The sequence below is a fragment of the Pleuronectes platessa genome, chromosome 12 (assembly GCF_947347685.1).
Source record: "Pleuronectes platessa chromosome 12, fPlePla1.1, whole genome shotgun sequence".
Taxonomy (NCBI): Eukaryota; Metazoa; Chordata; class Actinopteri; order Pleuronectiformes; family Pleuronectidae; genus Pleuronectes; species Pleuronectes platessa.
The window spans coordinates 9,943,388-9,969,017 of NC_070637.1; the positions used below are offsets into that span (position 1 = coordinate 9,943,388).

Below are 25,630 nucleotides of genomic sequence, written 5' to 3' on the forward strand. Positions count from 1 at the left end.
GGACTAATCATAGACACAAGGTTAGAGCTTCTCTCCAAGATGTGAAACTCATGTTTCTAAAATAAACAGAATTCACGTATGAGGATATGAACATCATGACGAATTGAATCTTATTATAAACCTTCTTCCTAAAAATAATTACAAACGTCCTCTCAATAAATATACCCGTCATGACTGATCCACCATATGGTCAGTGATAAACAGTGCGATAGCACACGTGCACGTGGAGGCGTTTGCCACAGGAGATGCCACCGGGCACTGCCAGTCCCATACGGTCCCTGTGTAAGCCCGCCCACACAAACGCTAACTGTGACCTGACTGCATTACAGGCGGCTAACCCAGTGCAGGCAGGATGTGGCTATATTTGGTTGTCCAGGAGACGGAAGTGCCCCCAGTGATTACACAAACTAGGGCCAAGGCCAGGCTCACTAGACCAGGTGAGACATGAAGCAGGGCTGTGAGGAGAGTAATAGCTCTATGAAATGTATTGAGGAGACAATGCAATATCTTATTTAACCAGGAATGTTGGCTGTAAATACTGAGGTGACATTTGTGGATTCATGTGGAGGTTAATATCAGGGATACTTACTGAAGTCTAAGATATACAGGTCTGAATGATCCATCAGGTTAAATTCATCCCCCATTCCTTGCTCTGGACAGGGACTGTTAAAAGAACAAAGAAGATTTTTTATAGGGTTAGAGCCATCAACGTTAACTATAATGATCCTGTTTACTTGCAAGTGGCCAAGTAATGTTGAGTGTGTTTCCTCTAGTATGAGCCACACAACTTGCAGAGGCTGTAATTGAATCTTTCTTTTATCACTAAAGGTTCATAATCAGGGAGCCGCAGATTGTTCTCAAAACGAGCAGCACTGCTCATACAGTGCTCTGCTGTCCTTATCATTGGCTGGCATGATTTAAGCCGACAGGAAGTGGAGCACTGTGGTGAGACGGCAGGCTGGTCCGTGCTGATAGTCTCCCAGAGCTGTGCAGCCGCTGATATCGCTGCACATCTGTTTTCTAAAACACATCCGAGCACACACACCTGTGACACTCCTGAGCTCAGGAGGCCTCGCAGCCTCACAACTCACTTCAGTCACCTTTGTAACAATCAATTAAGACACATACGTGGTATTTAAAAACAACTGAAAGTGACAGGCTGCAGCCTTTGGAGCTGAATTTGATGCACCTCATTTCTTTACATTCATAATAACAGTGCACAAACAGAAACCTGTCCAGATTAGAAGACAGAAATGCACATTAGAGTTTTACACCACCCAGAGGACAGATTACACCAAACAGGTGCTTCCAATAAGCAGTAAAGTGTCTGAGAGTGAGGATATCTCTCATGCAGACTACCTGAGGGATTTGCCAGATGCATTTGGTCCTTAAACTAACTCCACAAAATGTTTTCTGTTGTGCATGAACTGTCCACTGACCGGATCACCTTCAGACACCACAGTGCTGACGAAGCAGTTCAGTAGAAACAACTTGTTTTTAATTGTTTTGAATTAAGACTTGGGGATAAAATAATATCAATAATTATTGCAATCAAATTTCCATTTTTCATCAATAACATTATAACAAAATCACAATGTATATATATATATCGAAATAATGCATATGCACTGTTAAAGCATGGTGAGCAGGTATAAATTGTAATTTTACATTTTACAAATTTAACTCAGATTAGTAATAATGAGACATAATTATCGATATTTGCCAACATGAATATTTCAATCTTGATATAACTTTTGGCCATATTGTCCAGCATTTCTTTGAATTTCACTCATATTTCCCTTTCCCTTCCATCTCTTCTCATTTCTTATTCTTGCCCTGCCCCATCAACTGTGCTGAGTTACTCTCTCCATCTCTGTCTCTCTACCCATCAATCTCTATTCGTCTTTTCCCGCTGTCCTCTCTATTGCGTCTCCCTTTTGCTGCGTGTTCAGGATGTTGTAAGGGTTTTACGTTGCTAATCTTCCCTAAACAAACACTGGGGTGGCTTAAAGCGGCCAGGAGAGGTGCAGAGCACGAGCGCAGTCGTCCCAGGGGGCCAGCTGGGGAAGTCATTACGTCCCCCTCCCCAGGAGGTGGTCCAATCCAGGCTTACAGCACGAGCCTTTATCAGAAATCCCACAATCACTGAAGCCCCCGCCTCATCATCATCATCATCATCAGACTGTCTACTCCTGGATCTGCAGCTCACTGCTGTAATAATACTGAGCTGATTAAATGGTTTTCAATTCTGACTCATTTCAAAATCAATAGAATGCCAACTACTGAGGACTTTAACATCTAGTAGTGGTATTACTGTTGATTACTATAAATGCCATTTATTGGATAATTAAATGAAGGTATTTATAAAAGCAATCATAAACACATCTTATTTAAACTACATTAATGCAACAATGGTTAAACAGAAACTTATCCAGAGGAGACGTTGGACACTTTCACACCTTCTCTGTTTGGTCCAGACCTATAGACTTTACTGTTAAGTCCAAACCAAAACTACAGGTGTCAAAGGTACCTCTGACAACGGTACACATCAACGCAGCAAAATGTTGTCTGGACAAAAGAGATCCTCTCGGTCCAGATCGAACGCACCATGGTTTGAATCATCTTCGGGATGATTTTTTAATTTTGTTTTAGTAGTTCAAACCTTCGGATGAAATGCAGAAGGTGGCGACAGCATTAAAGAAAAAGAAGGAAAAGAAATGCAAAGGACTCATAAGATTGCTTGTAGTCTTTAAATTATATAATGTTAGAATGAAAAAGTTCAATGTCTGAATTTAAAACACAGCGACATCAGGTTCACAACCGTCTACAAACCAATCAATATTGAGTATACAGATCATAGATGCAGCCCATGAAGTGTACAGGACGTACACTTCATACAATTGTTTACAATGTAACAAAGACATGAAGCTTGGTTCGGACCCCAGTCTGGACTTTCAGGTGTGATAGTGTCCTAAGTATGACTGAAGCGTTCATACACAGCAGCATTAGACAACAGTCGGCTGCTGGATGCCACAGTGCTGTGATAAAGCGTCTGTGGCCGACTACAGCCGGTAGTTTTTGATTCTCTGATGCGTCTGTAGTCAGTGACTCTAGTTGGCCCCGATCAACTCCTACTGAAACATTCAGCTTGTGAAAAATCATAACGGTCAATAAGAAAATGAAAATCCTAATACTCTTTATTAGCTGGTGTATGAGAAGAAAAGACACAAACTTCAACAGACTGTCTCCATAACAGAAGCAAAGAAAAGAAGCATCTCTATCTGAAGCAAACACACACTGAAGTAGCTTTCAACTACTGTGCAAGCCCAAGGGGAGAGAGGGCACAGGCCTCGGATGCTGACGTTTGAAAGGGTGGAGATAAGAGGATGCTTTACCAAGAGCAACAAGAGTGATGAAGATTGCATTCCCTGGAACAAGGCTTTCTCGCATGCTCATGGATAATGACGGGCCGGGTGTGAAATTCGACAGAACATTACAGAACGGTAATGTTTTATTGGCCTTTGCAGCAGAGGACGAGGCTGCAAAGGGACAAGGGGACGGTGCGAGGTGTCTGAAAGAGTGGCAGTATTTGGGAGCGGGGGAAGTCACGGTGTACGACTTTATGCGTTGTCCTCGTGTTTGACGGGTCACTTTGTTACTCGATCAGCAAAGTATCACTATGTGTGAAAGTGCTCCTCCCCCTACAGCAGCAGTGGTTCCCAGTCTGAGTCCTGACTGATGCCGCTCCCCCCCACTAAAACAACACTGGTTGCTATTTCAAACAACACTCAATGAGGGTGTCTAATCACCCAATTGCCAGTCCTCTCTAGAAATGCACTGCCTGCTCTACCTCATTATCTTCCTCACCAAGGTCTAGGTAGAAGAAAGAGCTGTCCTAAAACTAATGAGGGAGCACCACAGAGCCTGGGAACACTCCTGACTCTCTGAAGTAGCCAGGAATTTAACTGCCCGCAAATGACTTTCGGAAAAGGCAATACTGCAAAGAAAGTGACGAGAAAAAGATTGAGAGTTGGAGGAAACTCCCTCAGCGACACCTTTGCTTTCCAAGTCTGCTTTTTAAGTCTGCTTTCAGCAGCTTCATTGGCTGCATCCTCATTCTTGGGACTGATAGGATCTGCATCCCTTTCCTTTCTACACTTCCTACCGAACTTTGGTCCTTCACAAGCATCTCGCTCACAGGAACTCATCATGCACTACAACTTCCTTCAGGGGGCCTTATCAGGACAACCAGACATGCATCAATTTATTTCTGCAGCACTTTGATATTGAGTAAAAACACAGGGAGCCTGCTGGGAACAGCTGGTGATAATTCAGTAAAAAGTGACAGCAATTTGTAAATGTCTACATTACTGCAGAGCGCAACACAAATGATGGTTAAATGGATACAGGCATATTAGACACAGAGAGGGACAGCATTTTTAAAATAACAATTAAAAGATTTATATAAGGTTATAGTGTATCTCGTCCACCCTAAGTGTTTGAAGGAGAGGTTTCGCAGGCCGTTCCTTCCTGCAGTAGTAAGACTATTCAACCAGCTCTGCTCCGAGTAAAAAGTACTTTCACCAGCAATATGGACTGCACTTAAACATTTTAAGTCTCAACTGTGCAATATTCCCTGTGTAACATTCATCTGTCTGTGCAGTATGAACAGTTGATGTGCAATCCATTCACTGTAAATATCCTCACGGAATATATTTCTTCCTGTCTTTACACTGCATATATTAGTTTAATAACACACATTTTTCTATATTACTTACACTTAAGTATTGCATGTTACTTATTACTTTCTGATGGCTTTTTGACTCTTGCTGCTTTAACACTGCAAATTTCCCCATTGTGGAACTAATAAAGGACATCTCATCTTATCTAAACTGCCATTCTCTATTCAAGAGAAAATTAACTTGAGCTGTATGTGTGATGGCATGCACCCATGATGAAATTATTGACAATTTCAAGTAATTTACTGAAGTAGCCAATTACATCACAAAAATTCCTTTACTTTCTATGTTTACTTTCACTTTTAAGGAAAATGATTTTGGATCTAGGATCAAACAGACGATCACTGTATGTTTAAGAATACAGCAAGAGAGCAACAGCTTTGGTGCCAAACTTTCTAAAACAAATCCTTGGTTATCACAGATCGATGGGATCCCGTCCATTTCTTCTGGCTTAATCTCGAGCGTCTCACCTCATCTTACCCAGCTATCTGTGCCCCCTCCCGGGTAGTGGCTGGACAGTGGATTAAGACCTGTAGCTGCCCAGACATAAGCCCCATGTAGTGATTAAGATACAAACTACAGCTGGCTCCCCAAAAGAGACGCTTGACTTCAGATTAGGCTGAAGGGATGCTAGGCTCTAGTGAAGCATGCGTCTCAGATTGCAACCACAAAATGTAGTTGGACTTGGTGGTGGTATTGGGGAGTAAGGAAACAACCCTACAAATCTCAAGCAGATACAAATGTGGTCCCTTTCATCGTTATCAAGCTGCCCATAAAAATGAGGAAGAGGACGTCAAGCGGTGCTTCAGGGCCATGAACACAGCTGGTTTATATACAGGAGAAGGTCTCACGAGGTTGTCCTATATAGCTGGCAGATACAATTGGGAAAAATACATTACTTCCTCAACAGCTCCATCCTGCAGATCATTAGAGAAGGACTCAAGGTCAGGTACACAATAGGAACTACTGACAAAGACATAGTAGCTATGGACCATAGTTTTAGTAGAAGTACAGTTATGCTTCATGCTTTCTTTAGAAAGACAAATAACTACTTTTGCAGACCACATATTCACATTCTGCTCAATAACTGATGCTACAACTGCATAAAAGTCTCTTTTCCTGCAGATCAGTGTAGTTTAAACACAACTTGCTGAGGGTGAGCTGATAGCAACATTATCTGTTAAATCATTTTGCCGATGTGTTTAGTTTGAAATCTTCACTAGTCTACATAGTCTGATACTGTTCAGCAGAATTGACCTAAAACTACCAGGAGGTGTTTCGGTTGTGATGACAGCAGTAAATCAAAAGCTAAACTAATAAGATTAAAACATGTCTCACAAAGCGTCACCTATGCAGGCTGTTTATTTGAGCTGCCGTGTAACACTCAACCCCTATGACACCTTAAAGTATACAGCCTGTTAGTGGGTTAAGGAGGGTTAAGATGCAGATGAAATACTATAATGAGCGTGTCTTTGAAGAGTAAATCACTGTATTGCTGCGCTGCCCCGAGGTCTTGTCCCGCCACGCGCTGGATGCCCCGTATCCTGTGGGGGTCACCTCCACTGTTTGACAGGTTTTATCTCGGCCGTACGAAGCACACACACACACACACACACACACACACACACACGTTTGCAGACAATTAATAAAGGAAACTTCTGCAGCCTACCCTTTGACACCCAAGGCCAAAAGACAACATGTGTGTGGCATCAAAATCTATGGTGTGTTGATAGACATGTCTCCATGGAGCCATGTAGCACTGTGGCAGATTTGAAGTCATTATTGGCTACAGTCAGAGAAAGGGCTGATATTTACGTGCAACCATAAACAAAAATCTGAAAAGACAGCAGTTTTTTTTTGTTTTTTTATGAAATACAAAGCAAAGACAATGCTTTTGAATTGATTATCCCCGAGTCCCATGTTTAGTCTAACATTTGAACTGTCAGGTTCAACAGTGATAAGAAGCCACACTTTAACCAGCTGGACTATCACACCAGCAGCCCTTTCAGCCATTGATAAGGTGCACATTGGACTTGTAAGTGATATCGAGGCACCAGACTTTTGACCTTCCTGATCTCCTAAACAAAAGCCACTGGACTGAAATTGCTGTTTGGAAATGACCAGTGAAATTCCACACAGATTAAATATCATGTTGAGATTTAGGTGGATTAAAAAAGAGGTGCTGCACTGGGATGTTTTGGCTACCAGTGAGATTACCTGCTATGTGGTCTCCCTTCTGGTCAGAGTGTAAAGCAGCCAAACACACTCTCCATACCTGAATATTCAGTGCAGGAAAACTGTTTGAATTTCACATTAAAACATGAATAGAAGAGACATATTAAAAACTAAATATTTCTACTCATTTATTTTGTATTAATGTAGTATTTTGTACTAAACCAGGATAATGATGGAATACGTGTATCAAGGCTGGCAAAGCCACCATTCTGACGTCAGCTCAACAAGAGGAGGTGAGTCATGAAGTCATGAAGTAATTACATCCAGACCCATCCAAACACACTCAAATGGCAAACTACAGAGGGAAATCGAACATGATGGAAGGGCGGGGGTGTCTGGCCTCTGATCAGGACAGATTTTCAACAGCTTCTATAATTTGACTTCATTCTATAACAGGCAAAGTGAACCACAGGGACTGTGATATTCTATTCTAAGGTTTGTAAACATTTACATGTTAACAGCAGCTGAAATTGAATAGAAAAAGAAATAAGGACATTTAGCTTTGTTGATGCAAAGCACCCATACTCAGACCAATATCTTCTAATATCCAAAAGCTGTGTTTGTATGCCTCACATCTGTTTAGTAAGGTAAAGTCTGAAAGTCCAAGGTAAGAAAATTAAATGCATTTAAAATGAGGATCCATAACATTTTGGCATTTTTGCCTAAGAAAAATTACTTCAACAATTAAAATATTATCAATACTGCTGTCACTAATAGATACAGCTCTAATCCATTGGATGCAACATGCTGACACAACGCAATTTTTTTTTCCATTTTGGCTATGCAACACAAATGTTAAATATAAAAAGCTAAAGAGACGATGAGCAACATGCTGCCTGTAGGAGGCAGGGGTATTAAAATAGCAGCATCTATAGGTGGTGACGGCAACATGTTTACAATTGCAGGTCTGAGCTGGCTTTGCTACCGATTTTCTTTCCTACATCTTAGTTACATCTGCATGATAAAATCTAATCTGATCAATAAAAAAATGTTCACCCTTAAAGAGAAAATGTGGTTGATTCATGGTGTCCCTCTTCCACCACACACCCTATGCAGCCGTTGTCTGAGCTAGTGTGAATGCAGAAAACAACTTCTTACTCTCTGAGCACAGTGCTGACATCAGAGAGACTCATCCATCGCTTAAGGACACTTAAAATGACAGACACTGGTCCCTGCTGCTCACAGTGAAAGGCAATTAAAAGTTCTTTAGAAAACTCTCATCATATAAAAACAAAAAATAGGCACGAAATCGCTACTCTACAGGTGACTGGGATGTTTTAGATCCTAACGAAAAAATCCTCAGAAAAAAAAGAAAGGCTTCAATTAAACTAACATTTGAACACAAAGAAATGATTCATGCTTAGTTTACAGAGAAATACCTGGTAAAATATATTCATATAATGCAATCAGGATTAAGGGAATACACGTCGTCATGTCCACGTAGTTTAAGAGCCACTGCCAGATTTCCCTTCACTGTCTGCTCCCAGCATGCCAATCTGTCATGTCCTTGTTCACATCCTGCCTCTCATAAGCTGCCCAAAATACTCCCTGATTTAGCCAAAACTTATCTTTTCATAAGCAATTATACACAGAGTGATATGAATGCCAACCATGACAACTTCAGCTCAGCAGGATCAATATTCAATGAGGCGCCGTCTTCATGGATAGCTCAATTTCAGTTGAGTTCAGTTCCTCAGAAAGTGAGGGGGGGAGAAGAAGAGTAAGCAAAGTAAGATGGTGATTGCTTGTGATGCATAGGTGAAGGTCAGTGCAGGTGGGGTTAGTCATGCACGGGTCGTCCTTCGTGGGGCAATGAGCAGGTCTCAGTAAATGAGTGTAGCAGAGGTTCTGGGGGTGTATCAAATTGCACTCCGTGAGAAACAATGCCCCCTTAGATCGTAAATCACTGACGGGCCAGAATTTCGCGCCTTTCTGCAGCTCAGCAGGCCTGTTTATACTGACGTAAGTGGCACTCGATAGACTGCCACTAATGCCCAGACTGTCTCTCTCTCTCTCACACACACACACACGCACACTCAACTTCTAGATGCACACAAACTAACATCAGTCTTTTCAAACCATGGGAGACTATGTTATACTGTTGATGTTTGTTTTCCAAATATGTCACACCTCAGGGTAACATCCAGTCCAGAGTGTAACCCCTTTGAAAGCGGAGGGCTCTTGGACTTAATAGTTTTATTGTCCTTCACTTAAGTGATAAATTATTCCTGAACAAATTCCTGCGGGTAAAATAAGTATCATAAACTGGGAATAAATATCAACAGAGGGGTTCTGCTTTGGATCAATTTGAAAGGCCAACTGACCCCAGCAAAACAAGATGTGGACCATAAATTTCAACACAATTTCCTCGGCCGACCCACGAAAACGAGGAGCTGCGCAAAAAAAACACAAGCAAGGTGTCCAGCGATTAATTCACGACGGACAGGGCGAGCGTTTATCAACAGCACTGAGACAGGCACCAATAACTTTCTGCCCCGTTAACCGCCCTCATGTTGTTAGGTCATACAAAAATAAACACAGAAGAAAAGGCAATGGCTGCTTTTAAATATAATGTTCACACTTAATAAGGGTGTTTCATGAAAAAACACCTCAACTCAACCAATATAGGAAAACTTTCTTAAACTGTTGGTCACGCAATTGGAAAAATATTCGGAAAATTGGGTCAAGGAATTTCCAGAGTTTGCCTTTCACATGTTAGAAACGCAGTAGGTGATGTCAACAACAGCGACAGCACTGATCGCCAAAAGCTCTCGAATATCATTGTTTTTCCAGGTTCTTCATCAGTGTCTTCTACATTTCTTTCTCATCCTGAGATATTTGTTTTCTTTCAGTTTTTCAGGTTTGTTTCCCGCTGGCACCCTGTGATGCTCCTGGACATTTTCCTGCTATATTTTCACATTGGCTCATGGATATTTTTGGAAGATTTTACAAGGGGGCTGGCAGGAAAAGTTCCAGAAAATGCCAGGATTTGGATATTTCTTACATACATCCCCTCAAGAAAACGTCTGGAGTTCAGTGCATGTCTGAGAGCGGCTTTAGTAAAGATAAGAAAACAAACAAATGTGTTATAAGATGCTGCTTGGAGTGTGTGTGTGTGTGCACGTGCTTACGGGAGTTCCTGTGTGTAAGAGGCTTAAGTGTGCTCATGTAAACAACAAACGTACACTGCCTGTCATGAGAACCTGTGTGGCCAACTTGTTTAGAGTCTGCGAGGATCATGCTCTATTCTATACGGTAACAGGAAACAAAATCGTGTAGGACTTAAAACAACAGAGCAAACGCTGTACTACAAAACACTCTACTACCCAAAGAAAATAACATTATCTCTTAATATCAATACTCGATGAGCATCAGCTTAATGAAGAGAACTTTAATGGGTCCCAACTTTCTATAAATAAACAAAATAAAAAATATCTGCTCTAACTCTTAAACAGGATGTTGGAGATACTGTTTGGTTTTTGACTTCTTCCTCTGCTCATCCAACACCCTCCATCAATCCAATGGCCCCTGTGACACTTCCTCCACCAGCCCCATCGGCCCCCAACAGGAAGTCATGACTTTTTAAAACCCGTCCTGGACTAATCCTGGCGAGAAGCCAAACAATGCTGAAGAATCTTTAAAAATAAGCATAGTCTTAAGCTCTTCCTCTTTTTCTAAGAATATTTAACTTGACTAACCTGACAATAGTAGTTACGAATATAAATATTTTTATACCCACACACCTTTTAAAAACACCTTTTAAAAAAAGGTGTGTAGGTTGTGAGACATAATTAGTGTTTACGAACTACAGAATGCACTTAAGGATAACCCTAAAATGCTCTGTTAGATGATACTATGTTTAATTATCATTATATATAATCACAAACAGTTAAATGTTACAATAATGATCATATAAATGACTAAATGATTACCACAGCTGCTTCAGGGTCACAGCAGACATACATTAGAGACCCAGTATCCTTGTACTGTTCTGTATTACCCTGCTGCATGTCCTCCCTCCTCACTCTCCCGCTGACCTGCACTCACTTTACACATTAACAAGGAATCAGAAGTTTGTTAGGATACCAACAGTAGGTGAAGTTCACTTTGTGTTTGTTTGATCGGCTCAAGATTTTATGAGATATGTGAACTGCACACAACATTTTGTGTGCAGTTCAACTTCCACACACAATAGGAGAGGAGACAGAAGTGATGCGGACAGGACAACGTTGTTAAATTGACGGGAACGATCCGGATTCATGATCAGACATCATTGATTAATTACTAAGTAAATGTGATAGTTTTTGTTTTGGAGAAGAGCGACTGAGACAGGCACACACACACAAACACCTGCCGATTCCCAAAGGTTATGAACAAAGTGTTTTAACTTCATTGTTGCAGAAGAAGCGACGGCTTGTTTTTCCATGAACAAAATATGAATTCAGCAGGTTTTTATAAAGATCAGTGATGATAAGATCAGAGAAAAGAGCAGAGTCTCTGGTTGACCGGTGCTGCGTGATGCGCCCGGATGAGTTGGTTCTGCAAAGAGGGGCAACTTGGATACAGTAAAGGCTCAGATCAGTGTTTTTCTCCATACAAGCCTTAGTGCATTGATGTAAAATAGACAAATAATAAAATCACTATTGATTTAATTTTTTATTTTTTAAATGTAGGTGGGGGGGGGGGGGGGGGGGTAGCCGCACTGCCCCCGCTGCTATAACAATCCTTGAGGAAACACTGGACTCTGCCGCATAATGGATGAGTCAAGATCACACTTGTGTATTAGGGGGTGTTCCTTGATATGGTGGCCACTGAAGCAATTAAACTAACTAACTCAGCGGCAGCCAGATGCCTTGAGGACTTGAGGCCGTGTAGACGTAGTGGGAGTGGGAGGACTCTTATCCACAGCCTCCTGGTCTTCCCTATCAGCTTCTCCCAGCGGGGTTTGTCTGATAACAGTAGCCCAGGTCCCGCACTACTCTGCACCATGCTAATGCCATTAGCTACCTCATTACTCCACTGGCTGCTTTCCTATCATAAGCCTGTCACCAGCCCGCTTGCACCTCACCAGCTACCAGCCCCCGGTAAGCACTACTGTCTCATGGCCGGCCAGGGAGTCGCCGCAGACTGCTGTCTATAGGAGCCAGATCCTACGTTTGGCATATTGCCAAGAAAAAGAAAACAAAAACACAGAATGTTGTTTGTTTGAAATCATGTGCTTTACAAAGATTATGATGACAAACAATGAAAAGCATCAAGAATATAAGAATCTTGTGTTTGTGAGGAAAGGAGTTGTTAACAGTTCTGGTCTCCAGCAAACCTCTGAGATGATTTGGCAGTTTTTCCTTTTCATGGCAAACCGTTATTTTAACAGTAGAGGCATTGATGTGCATCTATTGTATAGGTTCATTATTCGCCCGTATCCGCGCACCTTCATTAAATAAACCTGCAATAATGATACTACAAGGGAAACTGCTCAGTGTTCATGTTTGTCTGGGCCAAACGAATCACTATAATGGTTGATTACTATAACTGAATTACATAGTTGCTGTACGACAGTCTCGGGACTTGAGTGAAAGTTAAAAAGCCTTTTTAAGATAAGGATAATATCCCATAAACACACAATCACTCTCTCTCTCGGACACAGCGAGACACACTCTAACTCAGCTGACGCCTCTGAACTGCTACAGTTTAAATAAAAAAAAAAAAATGAGCACCACAATATCAGCATTGATCACCACATCATGATTGATATTTTTCTTACATAAGTAAAATCTTTCTTTATAGCTGCATGCATTCATTCATAATTCAGCTCGTCTCTTTCTTTCACACTGACACACACACACCAACACTCACACACACACAGTGTCATTGGACACATGTTTAAACTGAGTAAAAACAACAGAATTTGTAAACTTAGGCAATGTATGGAGAGCCGCAGGAGATGGAAGGGCTCACCCGGTTTGGCACGATTCGGTTCGCAGTGTGCAGGAAGAATGATAGACACATGAAGGAGCAGTAAATTATTATTATTCTTTTTCAGCTATGCATTAGGAGTGTAAATCTACTACTTTGATGGACAGAGGTATTGTCACCAAATATGTAGTTAATAAGTCACCTTAACACACATCTTAATGCTGGATTTATCAGTAATGATCCAACAGTAACCTATGGCCGCTTTGCAAAGGTTCCACATGGTTGATATTTTTGTTTCTTGAAAGGGAAGCGGCTGCCATTCTTCAACTTATATATATCATGATTGTTAGTGTTTCTTAAATTAGGTTTGACCAACATCTGGAAGAAGCACACCCAAAAAGCTTATCATAAATCATAATTCTAAACCTAAATATAAATCTTGAAACTTTTACCTTTCTGCAAGTTTTTTTTTTAATATCCTGCAGAAATGATTCGAAACCAATGGTACCTGGATTGTATGACAACCTCAGTTTTAGCCTTAAAGCACATTTTCTGTTAAAAACCCAACATCTCTTGAAAATGTATCCAAAATTTAAATTTGAGATGTTTGAATATTTTGTAGATAAGGCTTGCACAGCCAAGACACTGAAAGCTGATAATACATGCGAGCGACACCAATAATGTTCTGCTCTGTATAAGAAAACGATGTCTGAGCGCTGGCCCATGCTGTTTTTTATCACTGTGTGATGTCAGCCTAAGCTTTTATCAAACACGCCTGTATAACAAATGGATGCAGGGACAATTAAATAAAAAAACAACTGGATAAATTAATCTTGAACATTTCAACTGGGGCTTGATGATTGTAAACCTAAATTATACTTGTTTTCACAACAGAACATTTAATTGAATGTTCTACTCCCACAAGAATGTGTGCATTTTTATGCGTTTGTTCATCTGTGTATTGAAATACACTGTAGAATTTTTTGTGTTGCATGTGTTATTTGCCATGCAGGTACAGCATACATCTGGCGACACTCAGAAGTTTCTATTTTCCTTTGGAACGAGAGGATAATAAGGGCAATTAACTGTTCTGCAGCTAGATATTACCAAAGCTTATCATTCAAGACTCAGAACATTTTAAGAGCTCATCTTAAGAGGAATTCTACCAAAAAAAATTTAGTTTCTCAGAAAGGAGAAAGGTAGTAGTAATATTTTGTGCCTTACCTTGTTCCTCCAAAGAGGATTATTCGATCTCCCACAATACAACAGCACTGTCGTCTCCGCGGGCAGGGGCCTTTCCCTATCGGCTCTACTTTCTTCCAGGAAAAGGATTCTGTTGTGTGTTTACATGAGACAAGAGATGAGTTGAAATATCAATATTTAGACACAAAATCATTAAAAAAAAAAGAAAAAAAAAAAATCACACATATACACCTGGCTAACTTCTGTCAAAGTCAGTAAAACTTCAGATTACATCCTTGTCTTAAATAGTCTAGCAGAGTGATACGTGTCACAACAGATGTAAACACAGCAGCTATACAATCTCATAGCTATAGACATAAATGATAAATAACTGGAAAAAATACCCCTTTTTGCTCTATGTACATCAAAAACTATTGAATATTAGAACAAATAATTGAAACTGGTGGACACGTGAACCTTATAATAGTTTTTATCCCAACAAACCAAAGCTCCCCCAAATATTTGTGTCCGTTTAAAAGACGGTTTTGCCTTTTCCAATAGACAAAGCTATGTCTAGGCTCCCAGCCATTTTAAGTTTCATAAACATACAAATGATTCCCAGTGTACCAAGGGAACAGGGATAGAAAAAAAGTCCTGACTTTATTTGAATACAGAATTTAGATTTCTCTAGAGCATCATGAGTGACAACATCATGAGTGACAACGTCTCAGATGTTCCATATAAGGAAGAACTGAGGAGTGCTAAACACTCAGAGCCAACCGCATCATAGCATCTCTATGGCAACAGGGCATTCAGACATACAGTGGATAATTAGCACTATGACTAAGGTGCTGCCATCTAGTGGACTGAAAAAAATAAATAAACTAGTGTAAATTGTTAAAGGCAGTGACCAGGTCTGTGTAGATAAACCCTGGGATGCAACAGTCAATGTTTTATAACTAATGCACTGGACCTCAAGCTTGTGTCAGGAGCTGTATTCAAAACTCCAATGTCTTCCATAATGCAAAGGTACTCAATATATAATGACATCAACACCATATAAGACACTATATTAAAGATGTGCTGTGTTGTGCCAGCTACATCAACACTTTACTTTGTTGTGAACACAAGGTTTCTTCAGGTAAACACATGAGCTGACTTGAGAATCAATCTGGCAACATTTGTAAGAGCAAGCAAAGACTCCAGTGACTAAATTATTTTTAATTATTTCCATCACTTTTTCCTGTGTGTGTGTGTGTGTCTCTGGCAACAGACTGGGTTTTTCATACAAAAAGGGGAGCTGCCTGCCAACATCACAAGGCAGACAATGCTACAATAAGAGAGAAGAGTATTGTCTGCATCAGTCTCCTTAGAAGAATGAGGGGAACGTGGGTCAATGCCAGCTAACACTGCCAGTTGTTCTCTATGGAGGTAAACATTGATGGTAGATCAAAAACAAAATTACTACTCTATAAATAAGTATTGAATCACCTGGGTTGAATTTCCAGAGGTCGTTGAAGTGCTGGTCCAAGCGAGCATTGTATCCTCCAAATACGTACAGCTCTCCTTTGTAGGAAACTAAATAAAAGAAATACAATTTTGATGACATCTGCAGCCCAATAAACGGATCCAGAAGGATTTGTTTAATCACAAGAGGTGGGGAAAAAATATACATTCTCGTACTAAGTAAATGCAGACTGAACACCTGAATGAAGCAGAGAGTCCACACTGTGCCACACACAAAAGACCCTTGGAAGAATGAGGCTTGCAGTGCATTGACATGACCTGAAACTGTCTTATCCTCCCACAACCATCTGACAACCTAACAGTGTTTGGCACCCGAAACAAATTTTTGTCCAGGTGGACATCTGTTCAAAGCTCACTCTCCCAGTGGTCACTCGACAGCTTGCGGAATCAATGAAGCGAGTCGATTCCTCACTCCCTCTCATTCCTCTCGTATAATTATTTTCTCTGACATTTAACGTTTTGCCGACTTTAGAGTTTTCAAGCTCTTCACCTGTGACAAACAAATGTTTGGGCTGTGGATTTTCTTGTTATAATTCTGCAGTTAAAGATGTCAAGAGACACTAAGAACTTATCTGCACTGGTCATGGATTTGTTTTTCCTCTGTGGAAGCAGAACATGCTACAGCAACTTCCAGAGACCTCTGCTGGTTAAACTGCACTAACAAAACACTTGAAATGCTGATTAACTCTTGAAGAGTGGCTACAAAAAGATTTTTAAAAACCTCTCTAGCCAAGAAACATTAAGGCTGCAGAGAATACATAATGAAACACTGCAAGACTGTAGGTACACTGGTACTCTCACCATTCCGAGATATTAGTTGTAATGAATGAGCATGTATTTATCTACCCCTGGAATACATGTCATGGTTCCTTTCTCTCTAGAGTAGTGGATAACTCTTTTCATTCAGCTTAAGTTCAGCACATGATGGCAGGGAAAACCATGGTGTGTGGGGAAATAAATGATAACAATAAGAAAACCTGAAAATACTGCCATAAAATCCTCTTATAAACATATGTCTATCTATTCAAACTAAGAGAGCCATATGTTAGTTTAGAGACAAGAGCCAAATCATTAACCTCACCAAGTAAAAAAGATCAAGTGTTTCATTACACCCAGAGTTTATTCAGAAATGTGTCCATCTGTTGTTCCCTAGCAAATAATATTCTCAGTTATTGTTACTCCTCATATATTCTCACATAGCCAGAACTATCACCACAGTGCTGCGTCACCTGCAGAACACTGGTTGCACCATCATCACTCTGTTATAAGAGGAAAAAAAGCTCTGGCTTGCTGTCCAAGACAATCACTGTCTTGGGCAGCACTGAGGTCAGGATGCAACAATATTGCAAAAACAACCCCACAGCTTAATATCAGAGAGACCAATCCCTTAAGCAATCTTCTGAGGTGATCGGCGACGCATGCAGCCACATTCTTTTGCTGTGTGAATGCAAAGGTGTCCTGGACCACTCTCTAAACTGATATCCTCTGACCCACTGCAGTTTTACAATACAGCTAAAAAATTTTTAACCTGTTCAGTGTCCATACGTTGATTTGTTTATGGCTAACGCCACAATATCTATCATGACCAACCCATAATTCATACTTTCCTCGCTCACCCCAAAAACGGACATAACAAAAACATAGACATCGGACACATCTGTAGGCACACGGACGTATAATAGAAAACAAATATTTCCCTGTGAAAAAGCGGTGACACACACAAGGATGTCAAGAGAGTTAGTGGTAATAATAGCTCACGGAGTCTGTGTGTTTTCAGGAAAATCACCTGATCTCCACAGCAGAGTTATTCCGTCACTTCCTGCCTCTGTCAGCTGCACCCGGCTGCTCCACCTATCACCTCAATAATATGGAGAATTTGTTGCTATTGTGAACCTGTCTGTGCAGAGAACCGATGCTGTGTTGTGAATGTGTGAGAGGCTGATAAACACTGTAGTCTGGATTTTACCCGCAGGTCATCACTGAGAACAGGAGAAAGATTTTAATACCAGGTGTGAACACATGTACTTAGAGCAGACCCCTTGTGATCAGACCTCTCAGAACAGATGTTAATACCAGGACTGAACAGGGCCAGAGTGCAGGTTAACAGCTTGTATGTGGCTATGTTTTTCTGTAGAGAGGGGGATTGTGAGCACAGAAACTGGTTAGAAGGGGAGGAGAATACCTCCTGAAATAAGTGCCCAATGGCAGCTTTATACAGACAGTGTACATGTGTTGAGTTAGACTACTCTCCATCAGGGTTTTTCCTGCATAGAGAATTGCGTGCCGCCTCCATCTACCAACAACATTCTAAGGTTAACCGCTTAAAGTGATCGAGTTTGTCCCGGGCCTAATTCATTACTATAAAAGGAAGTGCATAACTTCTGTATGATAGTCTCGGAACTTGAGGGAAAGGTAACGGCTCCACATACACAACACACACTGCTGCTCGGTCTCTCTTTCTCTCTCAGACTCAGCTGACGTCTCTGACTCGCTACAGTTTAAATGTTAATTTGTTTGAAATGACACCACAATATCAAACCACACACACACATTTTTAAAAGAGATAATCATACAGTTGTTCAGCATGGTAACTTAATGTGTGTTTGTATCTTACAGGCTGAATGACTCCTGCGTCCGTCTGGCGAAGGCTGTGTTGGAGGGGTGCTCATCCAGCAGTTAGCCTCTGTGTCGAACACTTTGATCTTGTTGCAGTAGATCTCGTTGTCGGAGTGGAAGGGACCATATCGGTCGGCTCGACCTCCGAACACAAACATCTTTGTCCCGATGATGGTGGCTGAGTGGAAGTCTCTCCAGCTCGCCGGAGTGCCCTGTTAGAAGACGACCGACAGATAATGTTGAGATGCCATAAAGTTTCAGTGGATAGATGGAGCAGGACCGAAAGAAAGGACAATGAATGTTACTTACATAATTTAAGAGCATACTTGAGTAACCTGAACTGCACCACATGAACTAGTTTTAGTTTAAATCTCTCCAATGTTTCAAAACTAACTCACTATTACCCTTGATATATACACTGATCAGCCTCAACATTAAAACCACTAAGCAGTTTCAGGGCTGGGACTGATGAGTGAATACGTTAAAGCTTCAACATCATACCGGCTAACATGAAGCTTAACCAGCAACTTCAGGTAAACAGCGACATCTAGTGGACATACAAGGACAGACTCAATTCAAAACTCTTCTAACCTTTCAAGAATAACCTGCTGTTTTTTGGACATTGTATACTTGGCTCTGAACGATAATGCAGCATACTCAGTCAATTATAACCATAGATAAACACATAAACAACAGTGAAATGCGAACTGTTCCCAGTGAATAAAACTATGATCAGAGGCATGGGTCTACTCTCTTTGCATTTAGCTGGTGTGCAGCCACAGCAAAGCCTCTCACATGCCTTCCTTTCCAGAATGTGCTGCCATTGTTTTCCACAAATTTTATGCATGCAAGCCGGCTCTTTATCATGCTTTATAAATAGAGCAGTGGGAGAAGTAAAACAGAAATGTTGTGTAAGCTATAAAAATAAAGTTACAATTAAAACTACTATATCACTATGATCTAGAAAACAATACCAGTGAAAAAAATAACACTTTTTTGGAAAGTTTTATCAAGGGCAGTAACAAACCAAATGTACTTAAAATAAATTTAGAACAGAGTCACCTTTACAGAAAATAGGATTTGAGTAGAAGCATAGCAACTACATTTGTTCTCCAAAAGGAATGCAAGTCTGAGAACATGCAAAAAAGAGAAATGGATTATTCTGTCACATGCACTCCTAAATCTGTAAGCGCCATACTGTAATCTCCTTGACAACAAAACGTTATCAGTGAGGAGCTAAGAATATGGGCTGGTGGTGTAAGTCCTTCCTCCACCTAGTCCACCATAGGGAAGGGAGTCTATATTTAAAATACATTTTACTAGAGTTTATCACATGAGGAGCAGGTTGACAGCATACAAACGCAAATGGCTTTTCCCAAAACAGGAGTGTAAATAATCCTCTGAGGCTTTCTGTACTTGGCCACCTACCAGGGAGCCGCGTCACACTGCGGCCCCTTTCTATCCAGCCAATCGGACCACTGGACGCTGGGGCAGCAGCACTGCCAACCACGGTAATACCCAGTGGTTGGTTGCTCTCCTACAGTGCTTTGAATCTGATTGTGTTGTAAGCCCATTCTATGTTTGTGTATCTTTGAAAACAAGTGCATTTTGTCCTTTGAACTTCTGTACAGGAAGAACTAAAACATTTTTTAAATATTAACAACTGGTGACTGCAACTCACTCTTGCATTGATTAAGGACCAGACCATGGTGTTGGTGTCCAGCTTGTGGATGTCATTGGAGAAGCAGTCAGCCTAAAAAGAAAAGCAGAGATTAATTAAATTGTGATTTATTGTTTCAGAGAGCAAGTCTCGTAGTTGACAAGTGATAAAAACTCACCAGCTGTTCATATCCTCCAAATATATACATCGCCTTCCGCAGGACGCAGGCGGAGTGGCCATCCCTTGCCCCTGGAACTGCCCCCGAAACCTTGGGCGTGAACCATCTGTGGGTGCCTGTGAAGCGGCAAAACTTTATCGTAACTCTAGACACTCTTGCAAAGGACCTAACCTCTTAGTTCACAGTACAGACGTTACATTTGAGTCCCCAGCAATCGAAAAGCCATCACACATAAGCTGGTGGTAAAGCTCCCCAAAGAAAAAAACATACATTTTTGCTATCCATTTAATTTAATATCCAACAGGTACATCTCCAGGATTGGCAGCCTGAAACTATAATTTAACAGCATGAGGTAGATGCAAGTCTACTTACTGACATCGAAGGCATAAAGCACATCGCAGGCCCCCTCTGTGTCGTTGCGCCCACCCCAGAGGTAGATAGAGTCATCCAGCAGCACAGCTGTGTGGCCGTAACGCATATACGGCACCTCATAGGCCCGCTCATGGCCTGCCATCCTCACTGGAGGCAACTTCAACCAGCGCAGAGACACTGAAGTACAAAACAGCAAAGAAAGATATTTAATTCGGTAAATAGAAAGAGTGCCACAAAACTGTGTGTCTTTGGCTCCCAATATCTCAAAAGGCGTCAGCTTCACACTTGGAATGCGTATTGTTAAGGGCCTAAAGAAGTGTAGTGTTGAAGGTTGTTGTGACTTTGGGACACATGATGAATTCAATATTAATATACAGTTGACCAGAGAGTGTGGTTACAACAATGACATGTTCACGACAACAGGCCCACAACAACTGATTCTCTAGTTTAGGGTTCTGCATACTTAGTTGAGCCTCACAAAAATCGGTGGTGCATTATCAAGTTTCTGCAGACTGAGTCGGAGTCCAGCCACCGGCACTTACCTGCCGTGGCTTAATTATTGCAGGTTACTTTTACAGTTTCAGAAAAAAAGCGGCAACCAGCATCACAACAGGCACTGCACTCGTAATGTCATCAAAGAACAAACTGCTTATATGCAAGAGTTTTTTTTGTGTCAAATCAGTAAATAGTGAAAAGTAAACACAAGTAAAGAAACAGGACAAAAAAAGCCAAAGACAGCAGGGTCTGCTGTAAAACAGACTTCAAAGAGCAGGAGCACAAAGCAGGTGACAAGAATAAGTGCTGAGACAAGAGCTAAGGTGCTCCCGTTTTTCCTCTATCAGCCGAAGGCATCTTTATCAAGGTTCGTTTCCACAGATCTTTTCATGATGCAGCACTAGCAGGTAGACACGAGCGACTTTAGGAAGTTATAAAAAAAAAAACTATGGCAGGTGGCTGACAACATGGAGGGAAAAAAATAGGTTGCAAAGAATAAAAGAGAGCAGTAAAGTCAAATGTAGAGCAAGACATTTAAACTAAACACCTGAGTTTGTGAGATAGAGATGGAAAAACAACCAACAGAGAGATTTCCACAAACCACAGTGGAACATGGGGTTTAGCCATCTGTACAGAGTAACTGTTAAAGTGGTGACGGTTCAAACAACTCTGAAACATTCTCTTATCCTCTTCCTGTTTTGAAGATAGTATTTGCCTGCTTCAATATAGATAAAACATAAGGCATTTCAGGAGAACGCCTTTTCACTTACTTGGCACATCTTTTTTTTTGTACAATATTTTTTGTATAAGCACAAAACTACAGTTGATGGGTTATTTTTAGGGCTGTGAAATGATTAAAATTTTTAATCAAATTAATCACAGGTTTCTATGGATTAATCATGATTAATCACATTACCGATTTTTTCGGAATATTTTTGTGAAAACAAGATTTATGACATTTAACTTTTCTTTTGTGCTGCAACTCAGCAGTTCTTCAGCAGTTATCATTGCTTTTCCATATGGAACATTAATATAATCTTCATCCTAAACAGAATTCGGGTTCCTTAGCCATTGTGTGGTTGAATAAAACTTTTTTTTTTTAATTAAACAGAAATTATTTGAGCTTCTTAGCCATAGGATGGTTGACATTTTTTATATTTTTTGTCACACAACCATTAACCACACCATGACACAATCTAATGCCTCTAAAGGCCCTCTTAGCTAGTCGTTTTTTAGCCAGTTGGTGAGGCAAACTAACTTGTTCAAATTCTCTGACAGTAAAGCTGACCGCTTCTTTTGCACAATGTGTCCGGCGAGTGAGTCTGGTTTGGCGCATTCCACTTGAACGCCCCTCGCCGACCAACACATGCTTCGCGTTGCGGTGGTTAGGCGGGTATTGCTACGGTGAAACGATAACGTCTTCTCGCAGAGTGTGCATATCACCTTGGTTTTACTGAATGTTCGATCTTTGTTATTTGGAACACGATCTTCCCGTCCAGAAGGTCCTCAGGTTCATCAGAATTATCCATGTTGCAGAGCTGCCAACTTTTCAAAAAACCTTGGAGTGAGATTTTGTCGGGGGTGACCAACATTTTGCCGCGCACACAGCCACACACGTTGGTGGCTAAAATATCAGGGAATTGTTGGAATTTGGCGTTGTATCCATGTTGTTCGCTGCATTCTGGTGGCCTTTGGGGCCCGAAGTCGTTGATAGGAGCGGCCGACTGGAGATGGACAACATTGGTTACATTCTGTGACGCAAAGACATAGCTGAAGGTCCACCCCCAGGAAATGTTGGTTTAAGTAGATGTTGTTTCCTGCATTCTAGTGGATTTTTGGGTGGTATGCTAAAGATGTGCAATACCTGAACTTCTTCTGATTCATGTTCCTCTGATCATGACTTGTAGGGCCTTCTAGCCTTGAGCTGAACATTCAACCAGAAAACTATTGTTGTGCCTCAATGACCACAATATAGCCTAATTAATAGACCTTTGTTTAAGATTTGACCAAGGTAGGTTGATTGACATTTTGATTACAATGGTTTTCAACTAATTCTGAACTGAAACCTAACCTATATTTTAAATAATTGTATTCTTAAGAGCAGTTAATGATTTATGTTCGCCTCCCACCACACTTTCCATCAGACAAAAAAGTGCAACAAATAAAGTGCTTAAACAGTAGCCTTTTTAAGCAACACAATGGACCCTCTTCCCCAAAATAAAATTTGTCTGGAGCCGCAAAACATATTTGATAAAAAAGCTAATAAAGTTTTATATAAAGTTATATTATACTAAACTATGGTTTGTTGCATTTATGAAATTATCGAACAACAATAAAGAAAACTGTTGACATTTGATTGATATTTTTACCTGTTACAACAAAGGAAAAACCAAACGCTTATGAAGAGAAGAAAATACACAGGCAAGTGTCAGCCTACTTTGAAATAAATTAAACACAGACCTTTGTAGGGTTATTTGAGTCCTCCCCGTATTTGTGGAAAATGTATGAAATAAGAAGTACCCTATTTTTAAATAAATAAAAACATATAGCTGCAGCCTAATAGCTTAAAAATATATATTTTAGTTGGCGAAATATTTAAACGAAAAGTGAGAGCAGGTCAGGCTGGAGGCGGACACAGAAACTGCAGCTCGGTAGAAACCAACTGCAGCTTCTGCTCTGATCAAGACGCTGAGCTCTGATCAGCTGAGACCAGAGAAACTCTGTGTTTTCACTGTTTCCACTGAGCAGCCGGTGAGTCAGTGACCAGCTCCTTCACGTGAAGGAGCTCTGGTCTTGTGTCTCTGAGCGAGTGCGCGGGGCGGGGGGCGGAGCCTCGGGACCGGTGCGCTATCTGGGGCACACACACACACACACACACACACACACACTCGCCCGCTCCTGGTACTTCATGACGGCCTGATACGATGATGTTTTAAAAAATGATCGTGACTTAGTCAACCACCAACATTTTCGTCTCGTCTCGTCAACAAGTTAAAATAGATTTAGTCATGCGCTTCACTTAAAAGATCCAGGTTTTTTTTGGCGTGAGAAATTGGATGTGTGGCGTGAGTGCGTGTGAAAACATGCAAAAGCGTGTGTCACACGGCGGAAGCGTGAGAGTTGGCAGCTCTGATGTTGTTTGTTTGTTTGAATGGCAGCTGCCGTCTGACTGCATTAGAGCGCGACTAGTGCAGAGGCGGCGGAATTGGAAGGTCCTTCTGCGCATGCATTAAAATGCGTTAAAAAAAAAAACGAATTAATCCTGTAATTTAATCATAACGCGTTAACGCGTTATTTTTCACAGCTCTAGTTATTTTAAATAATTTGACATAAATATATACTCATATACACTTCAGTTTGGTTCTAATGTAAAATTCAAACACTTCAGGGGGCTTGAGACTTTTCTTCTTATTGTGAAAAGGTTTTAACCATGATTTCAAATTCAGGCTTCCCAGTAAATCCACAACAAACTTAGATACATGTGTAAAAGTTCCCACCTACCTGTGTTAAAGATGTGGACATCAATCTGACGGAGTGTCTCGTAGTCCTCTCCGGAGCAGTAGCCTCCAAAGGAGTACACTTTGTGCCCCACAGCCACAGCAGCATGGTTGACTCGCCGCGGCCCTCCTTCTAGGTGCACTGACCAGCGCAACATTCCACGCGCTAGCACCTCTGTGACCGGCGAGTCCTTAGACCATCACTTTGTCGATCGCCCAGACCCCATCAAGCCAACGCCATCAAAACCTGTGATCATGCAACCAGAAGGAGTACCACTTTACTGAGGAGATCTGTGGGGCAATTTGGGAGGGGCAATTTGGGAGGGGCAGGCGGGGAGAACACAAAAGGGGACCTGTTTGTCCTCTTGGGCTAAAGAGTTGCACTTCTCCACTGTTGCTGACAGGCACACAAGCCCCTGTATTATCTTTGCTGGGTGGGTATTTTAAGAGCTGCTTAGACCTACACCTACCCTACGTATTTCTCTCTGCTCACTCTTATCCCTGTGCCCTCCCACTGCACAACAAAAATGTTAAATATAGTAGCCTGTAAAAACTAAAAAAGTGCTTCCCTTTTAGACATTACCAAATGAATAAATGTATTTGATCAATATTACACAAACTGCTTCAGATATAAGATAACAATAAGGCACCAGGATTATGTGACAGAGACGGGAGTGTGACTTTTAATGTTGTGAGATTGGCATTGCTCTCGAATGATTGGACGTATCTGATGAAAACTAAGAACGCCTGAGGAAAGATCTGCAGCTCTTCATTTCATGCCAGTTTCTAATGTAACCATCTTTCCTGCAAAAAGTATAAAAGTACAACGGGATATTATTGACTCAGTTCAAACTCATGAAAACCAAGTAAACCCACTTCTTGCTAAACCTCATGTGCCCCCCCCCCCCCCCCCCCCCCAGTCCCAGTGACTCACTTTTACATTGACCTCCAACCTTTGTTTGCTCTTAAAAATAAACCCCCACAAGACCATTTCACATGGACCTTTCTATTTCAAGATCAGCCTTCTGTGCAAAACAACACGGGCAACATCCAGGCATCAGGGAACGGTCTCAGTCCACACTTTATTATAGTAATCGCTGTGTTCACCACGCTCCCCCCCCCCCGGGGCATTCTGTCAGAGCTGCCGTGTAAACTCAACACCGCGCTTGGCTGCTTCAACGTGGTGTCAAAGTTGCCTGATCCTTGCTGCGGT

At 41.2% G+C, this 25,630-nt stretch overlaps 1 protein-coding gene and 1 long non-coding RNA gene across 5 annotated transcripts in view; one reads left to right on the forward strand and one right to left on the reverse strand.

The window, feature by feature from the left end:
- Positions 1–25,630, reverse strand: part of klhdc3 (kelch domain containing 3) — a 30,638-nt gene that overhangs the window by 4,169 nt on the left and 839 nt on the right. For 2 of the 4 annotated variants that reach the window (XM_053436207.1, XM_053436208.1), the window contains exons 2-10: positions 24,422–24,664; positions 20,426–20,602; positions 20,054–20,169; positions 19,897–19,968; positions 18,214–18,427; positions 17,386–17,457; positions 15,564–15,650; positions 14,115–14,223; positions 590–663 (exon numbers count right to left, since the gene is read on the reverse strand). In XM_053436207.1, the coding sequence (XP_053292182.1) occupies positions 590–663; positions 14,115–14,223; positions 15,564–15,650; positions 17,386–17,457; positions 18,214–18,427; positions 19,897–19,968; positions 20,054–20,169; positions 20,426–20,602; positions 24,422–24,575 (1,075 nt within the window). In that variant the 5' untranslated portion in view covers positions 24,576–24,664. Of the gene's footprint in view, positions 1–589; positions 664–12,042; positions 12,125–14,114; positions 14,224–15,563; positions 15,651–17,385; positions 17,458–18,213; positions 18,428–19,896; positions 19,969–20,053; positions 20,170–20,425; positions 20,603–24,421; positions 24,665–25,630 lie in introns of those variants that run through there. The other 2 variants (XR_008341498.1, XM_053436209.1) reach the window with 2 other exon arrangements.
- LOC128453361 (uncharacterized) lies at positions 334–10,181 on the forward strand. Its single transcript, XR_008341499.1, has 3 exons — positions 334–437; positions 7,140–7,207; positions 9,827–10,181. It is a non-coding gene; the product is annotated as an uncharacterized LOC128453361 (long non-coding RNA).